Genomic DNA, 7,708 nt, shown 5'->3' with positions numbered 1-7,708 from the left:
GTTCGGAACAAATAAAACAAGCTCGTAGTGACATTGATCCTAACCACACAATCCTTAGATCTGAATGTGAGATAACTTGGGAAATAGATATTAAACGTTTAACACAGAGAGAAAGCCAACAATAATGATACTCATGATGTAGTAGGCTATAACTCTACAAGCGGGCACCTCAGGAGAACTTGACTTCAAATTTTGGCAGATAACAGCCAACGTACCGTGAACTCTTCAAAATATAAGGTAGTTCGAGACATGCTGAAGACTGCGAATAAAACTTATATCAACTCCTTTCTAGAGGTTTCCCAGGTTTTAAATGATCTAGGTGTGTTGGCACCTGTCAATCTGAAGTCTTACACTTACTGAGACGAAAATGTTTTTCGAGCAAACCTTGCATAGTTTACGTTGAAGGACATTTTTCCTGGTTCGATGGTAGAACTTTTCAACTAATCTTCAACATTTTTATTCGACTTTGCTAGAGTATGGAAACGTAGTGCGTTCTATATCACTCCAAAAGGATAAAGATACATTAGGACGCATCCAGTGGCGAGACATGAATCCATTTCGAGGACTCAAATTCAAGAGCGTGAAGATACCACAGGTATTTTAGTTCGATAACACTTTACCGGTAGCGCCTTCTATAATTGAATTGCGCTCACCCAGTGAAATCAAAAGTCAGGAGCGAGGAGGTTGGAAGATATATTTGATGGATTATCAACATATCGAGAAGTGACTGATCTTAAGTGGCTAGTGATTGCAGGAGACGTTGAGCACGCCGTTCCAACTCTTTATCTGGTCCGCATGCATGATCGAGCACCTTCAGCTAAGTGAGCTATCAAAACTAATATGGTCAGCATCCAATGTCGAACACTTACAGAGCTACTGATTTTTGGGATTTGTTTACCTCTACAAGCCCCTAAAATCATTGAAACTTTACTCATTGGAGTATGAGCATCTTGAAAGTGATACTCTTATGACTTACAGCATCCCAAACACTCCTGTACATCCCCTCAAATACTTACTCAGGCTCAGTCTCAACACAAACCTGAGGGGTAACATCTGGAAAGTGAAAACAGCATAGCAGGATGGACTGTAGGTACACTTTTCACTTCTTAAGAATAGCTAATTTCTGGAGTTCTCTGCCGGCGGAGCTCGTCCAATCGACTTCCCAGGAGTCCTTCAAGAGGAAACTTGACATATTCTTAAGGAATAAGGACAATATCTCTCTACAATTTACTAATAGCTTTTCTCTTTTATCGTTAAATAAACGTAGATTCACAGCTGGCGGCACATGTAATCCACTGTTATTAGATACGGAGGCCCATTAAGCGAAAGCATTCATCTCGTACAGAACCATTTGAACTATTTATACGTGAACCGCTAAACTAGGACCCCGTATTTATGACTTGTGACCTTGAGGATGTTCCCCCCGAAGCTGACGTTTCACAACAGGTGTGTTTCTACTTTCTTCCTCCATGCTGTCAAATTAGTGAGTTCGCCCTCAAAACCATTCAGGAGCGGTGGCCAAGAATTTTGTCTCAGCTTATCGATTCGATCTACCGTAATCGTGAAACATATTGTAACGATGCTCGTCAGGTCAGTTATAATCAGTTCTGACGCATACTTTCTTAGGATATATCCGACAAGTTAAAGGAGCTAACGCGACGTATTTGTCATTTAAGATATGACATAATGACAAACAAACCGCTCACACTCTTGTCGTTCTCACCGCTTGGTTCTACAGAGTTGGAACTCTGGAATCACTTACTGTCTGTGCAAGGAGTTAAACTCGAACAGTCAGAGGACACAAAAGTTGAAGGTTCACATGCGTGCTGGTATGATCTTCCGTGGCTATTCGCTGAATGCTATCTCTACCGTCGTATTATCGATATGGTTGTACAAAGGTAGGTTGGGAATCATGTATAGAGTAATTCTTAGTGGTCTAAATGAATTTGACCCTTTTTTCTTAAAAAAGAAACATGGCTTCAAAAACGCTGGACCGTTCATAAATTCTGTCCTTCACTGCCTGACAAAGCTATCAGATTTACCTTCTGAACAGGCATTCAACTTTTTCTTAAATGTGGGTAACATGGAACGTATAATATTTTACTACTGCAACTGTGAGTTTTGTTGTTACATATATAAAAAAAAACCGAAAAGTCATGAGGCTATACGGATTTGGGTTACTGTGGTGTAGAAAGCCTGAACTCAGTAAATGTCATATGATTGTACGTTTGGAAACTGAAGATTCACAACCAATTAGTATGAATCTTAATTTAATCAGCAATGGTTTTAGTTACCTATTTGTGGAAATTTCAACTGGCTTTCGACCGCTCTTAGCATATGTATGTTCTGTACGAATTGCCTTAATATAGTCATTTTGTCACAATTTTGTATGGAATCGGTAAAATGTAGCTGGCAGGGGAATCCAAGAAGAGCGTTTCAAATCCATTTAAATTCATACCCTTCACAGGTAAATAGCTATCTAGGTTCTTTAGTACTTAATGCGCCGAGGGTTTATATTAAAATGTTTTTGATTCAGTTCTGGGAGTGGATATCAATTCTGAGATTCAGACACATCCAACTAACGAGTCCCAAATATGATCAAACACTCTGGATTCTGCTGCTAGTTCAATCTATATTCACTCCGAACAGATCATTCCAGTCACTTGCTGTCCTCAAGTCAGTACTCTTATCACATTCAGTCACCATCATTACGATATTACAGACCGTCTCAAGGCTTCGATTATATTAGTGACTTGTCGCCATCATTGGTACATTTAGTAAGTAGCGATAAACTGGGAATGCTATCCTTATGATTAGTGTTGCTGCCAATTCTTTAGTGAACCATACTTTGTGTAGTTTCTTGGAGAGTTCTTATGCACTTGGGCTACGAAGTTTAAATTAGATCCAACAACAGCCGAATTAATTACTAAATTTAACCCACTGAGGTCGTGTTATGGCATAAATTATTTTCTATCAGCTGTATGCAGTGATAACTGGCGTCAAGAAAGTCTATATTCAAGTGATCAAAAACGACGGATCGTAGCGCATTATCTACCTAACTTCTTAGGTTACGAAATTCTAGTGGGAAAATATTATTACTTGTGAATAGGTACGAATAAGTCATCACTAAAATCAAAATTGTCCATCTAATTTTGGGGCTGTTATTCTGTGACAACACAAAATTCAGTTCGTCTATTCATTATTTATCATATGGGTCGTCCATAGTATGCCTGTAAGTATCCGGTAAGTCCTTCGTGCAAATATCTTTTTTGCAATTACCATACGAATTATACGACCAGTAGGTCCGAATATTTATTTTAAATCATTCTTATAGTGAGAAGGATTTAATCCTTTTTAAGAAATAATTGGGTATGAGTCACACTGCAAGCGTGATGAATAGTGACCCTCCCCCACCGGTTTCGCAAACTGAAGTAGCATGAGGAGAGGTTTAACCAAGGACTTAGCGACTGAAAGTCAAATATATTAACCACTTAACCACTACTCTACAAAGTACAGTTACTTCTTATGCAATCGGGGTATATAAATACAGTGTTTCTTGGCAATAGATATGCTCTCGAAAAGTGACAGAAGGAATGTCAATCGTCACAACTTGACATTCTATTGACTTTCATTCCCAACTTGAGTGGGAAAATCATGCGTTATGCAACAACCTCATTTGTTTTCCAGGAATAGGAAAACGCTTTTGACTGATGTTCAACGCTAAAATAATACTGATAAATGTTGTATTAATAAAATAACACCTGCAAAATACATCGTCACATTAAAATGAAGAACTTATCGGCTATTTGACCTTTCCGGAAACTGTAAAACTTATTGAAGGTGTAGACATCCTACTTAATCGTACTCGGTATACTATATCTAAGTTGTCCTCTGTAAGCCAATCAGAAAAGCTGAATACTGCTGTTCATATCGTAGTCTAGAGAGATAAAAGTATAAAACAACGTATTCGTGTTTGTTCACATTTTCAATCCTAAAAACATAGTGAAAGGTATTAACAAGACCGAAAGTAGAGTTGAGCACGATAATACCAGTAGTAAGGTGAAAAACTAAGCATATAAAGCAAATTTTAATAACGATGAATACAGTTAATGTATAACTCAAAGTAGGCTGCATCTGGACATATCTAACACATGTTTCAACTACTTCCATTTGGCAAGGTGTGTAACCGATTGACCATCTTTCAAACTCTATACCTAGCGTCAATATCACTTGATGGATTAAGGTTACGGGAGCAACGCTTCGAAGTTACTCAGTCAAATCCTCAGGTGATTGCTAAGTTGCTTGCAAAAATGTCCATTCTTTTTAAAAGAATAGTTATAAACTTGTATTCTAGTCGTAATGTTTATGTTGACTGATTCAGTGGGATGAATCTACAATTAGGGGTTTCGATTTCAAATTAAGCGACGTCTAAATTTGTTCACTTGATTATTGATTCAGTGTACCACTTTACTACAGAACAACTAACAAGATAGGTCTTTGCAAGTTATTTGAAGTATTTGAGTGTTTAAGACTATATGTGGGTGAGTTTTAACGCTCTTTTTAGTGAAGATATGCATACTAAATTAGTGTCATTGTTGAATACCGTTCTTAGTTGCATTGGTGTTTGTTAGGTGACAAATTATTATGATTACTTTCTTAGACACTGGTTGTTGTGTTACAAGGTACTAAAATGAACAACCCACTGAGTGACAGTTTTGCATGTAGTTGTTTGTTTTTATAGATCATATATTTGGGATATTAGGGTGAGGATCAGTAAGTAACGTGCAATGATACTGTGTAACCCAATGAAAACTGCTCACTAGACTGAATTATCAAACCAAACCCGGGAATAAACTAATATCAAAAGGAAACACAGACATCCAGCAGAATAAGTAAGCTAACTTGCTTATACATAAAATATTCAGTGAAAAATAAACATGAGGAGTTTTCATTCAATAAATAAGGGATCAAAATATATAAGTTTTGCAGGTTCCCGAGTATCTAATGATCTATAGATTTGGGCGTTAAGTCCGATTCTTACTCGTTGAAGTGTTATATGTAGGCTGTTTTCCTCTTCCTGCTTGTTGTCTGTTTACCAAAGCCAATCGGTCGTTACTCTGTGAATAAATGACTTCTGGAAGCTTTCGGATGTTCAAATTATCTGCTATTGCTTTTCATAGTGGTGTGTGGGAGAGAATGATAATGATTCGTTGTTTTGCTTAGTCAAACATGTAGATACTGTGGCAGGTGTTATATATTCCCATATCCTTATTATTTATTATTATTGATTAATTGTTCCCTGTTGTTGAATTGTGTCTGATTTGGGTGCGGAAATGTATTAACATTCTAGTCAGGCTAATCACGTGTTCTTGATCTGAGTTGTGTCAAAGTCCTGTAGAATAGACACTGGGAGGGAATCTAGTGTAGACATTCGTCTAAAATAAATTAACGTTCCACATACGTGTAAAAAGTAAAAGGACTGTTATAACAAGAATCCTGCCCTTATAACACATAGATTGTCGTTCACTTAAAGGAATCACTGTTATCCAACAAACTATGCAATGGTCATGCACATTTTGTGGTCAGATTCTATCAGTAAAAGCACAAATATCTCTCTATTTCCATACATCTGTTATGTTTATTCTTCATTCAACATAAAGTCGATAATCTATCACCAAGTATTATATATGTATATGTAGCGCATATATATCTGGTGCCCCTTATACCAATATTTATGTTTTCGAATAAATAAATAAATTGTATGTGTTGTTACATTTCTAGGCTTCTTTATGGGCCAACGAATTCGATTTGTCACTTCATCCTGATGGCGACTTTCAACAAATTGAATTCGACCAAATTTCAGACTTTATCAAGCGTGTTGAGAAGCAGTTAGTTGTAAATGATGGTGATGCGCTGCATAGGTTCTGTAAAAGCTTTTCAGATAATATGAATTCAAGGGGTTCTAATCATAAACTTCGTGTAGCTATTATACTTGATAATTCAGGTCCCGAACTAGTTGCAGATCTATGTCTTGCAGAGTATTTCCTTACAAGTCAAATTGCTGAATATGTATCATTTCATGGTAAGAGCATCCCATGGTTTGTGTCAGATGTCACCGGCAAAGATTTTAATTGGCTACTAAATATGAATATTTTGGAGTTGGAGGGTGCTAACAATGATCAATATACCCAATCGGTTTCAAAGTGGTCTAAAGTCTGGCGAAGACGGATTCAAGATAGCAGTTTTCGCTTTAAGACTTCGTACTTTTGGACTACTTCCTGCACATATGACGAAATCGAAGCAGTTGATGCTTCACTTTACCAGAATTTATCAAGAGATTGTGATTTAATAATATTCAAGGTAGTTATATTTGACCAAAGTGGTTATTATCTAACTTTTTTTCAAGTAATATATATTAATACATTAGAAGTAAGCAAAGATAAAATACTTTGAACTATGGGGACGAAGCGTTGTAACATATCTATCTTCACAGTTTTACCTACCCACTCAATGTATGCAATAATTAATAAGGCTTCCTCTAACAGATCATAGTTAGTACGATGCTTAATATGAATATTTTTTCAGGTTGTAAGTGTATGATTCTGTTTATTTCCAGCTATTATTCTTGTTTATTATAATGCTTTCTATTAGTGCTAGGTAATGACAGAATTCTTAATATTGCTCCCATTTTGTTTTATTTTCTTCAAAGGGTGATCTTAATTACCGCAAGCTTGTAGGTGATCGTCAGTGGAAACCTGATAACCTAGACGATAAGATCAATGCCTTCCATCGAGTACAGATTGGTAGATCACCAAGCTGTACGTGTTCAAAAAAGTTAAGAGATCCAAAACTTGGCGACCCAATCACCGATTGCTCATGTGGGCCAATGGTTGTAGCTCTTCGAGTTGCGAAATCAGATGTAGGTGTAGGTGTGGATCATGATCGTTTTATCGAGCTTCAAAACGAAACAAAAGAATGGTGGACAACTGGAAAATATGGTTTCATTCAAATTGTTTCTCCTATTGTTTCTAGTGCTTCATGAATCAATATACGACATGACTTTCTATATCATAGATCACCTTTTTTCTGTCCCTGTTGTACTCTCTCTTCTCGATACTTATTTATCATATGCTCTCGCTAGCATTTATTTCTAAGTTGAAGTAAGGGAAAAATATAATAAGCCAAAATGTATATTTAGACATGATTATTTCGGTTCTTTATCGTATCGATCTGGGTCGTTTCTGTAATATCCAAAGTTTTTCTGCTTAATATGTCAAATACAATTTTCGTAGTCTGAATCAGGAATTTACAATTGATACTAAATATGTAACAATCACTACGAGTAATTGGTTATGTAATATAACTCACAAGTCTCTGTATTTTGAACGTATTTGCTATCGGCTTATAGCTTTAGATTGCAAATTTTCAAAGTAATAGCATAAATCTTTGAGAAGTATGGGTTTAGAAGTAGTTTCTTGACTACATTTCTGGCGTTCTAGTAGGTGAATTATGGAACCTGGTCCATTATAAAAATTTGGTTTCGTTCTAGTCATTATGTGGTAGGCATAACCACCAGTTATATGTGTTGCGTATTCATTCATTACATTAGCTATCCAACCAATCACGTCTCAGTCGAAATCAGCCAGAAGGTAATTTAACAAATCAGTCAAGTGGTCATGTAGTAGTATAAGTATGTTAATAGAATGAA

General features: G+C 36.4%; 1 protein-coding gene across 1 annotated transcript; it reads left to right on the top strand.

Annotated features, from left to right (window-relative positions):
• Window positions 1-1,395: 1,395 nt before the first annotated feature.
• Window positions 1,396-7,198, top strand: Smp_049140 (hypothetical protein; the record flags this gene model as incomplete). Its single annotated transcript, XM_018795784.1, has 5 exons — window positions 1,396-1,590; window positions 1,627-1,898; window positions 1,933-2,074; window positions 5,782-6,360; window positions 6,710-7,198. 5 exons carry the CDS (start codon window positions 1,396-1,398, stop codon window positions 7,040-7,042), a joined length of 1,521 nt encoding a protein of 506 aa, XP_018650062.1. The 3' UTR covers window positions 7,043-7,198.
• Window positions 7,199-7,708: the final 510 nt, after the last annotated feature.

Source organism: Schistosoma mansoni, chromosome 2, assembly GCF_000237925.1.
Source record: "Schistosoma mansoni strain Puerto Rico chromosome 2, complete genome".
Lineage (NCBI taxonomy): Eukaryota > Metazoa > Platyhelminthes > Trematoda > Strigeidida > Schistosomatidae > Schistosoma > Schistosoma mansoni.
Note: the sequence above shows the minus strand (reverse complement) of the source record. Positions and strands in the feature narration are given on the sequence as shown.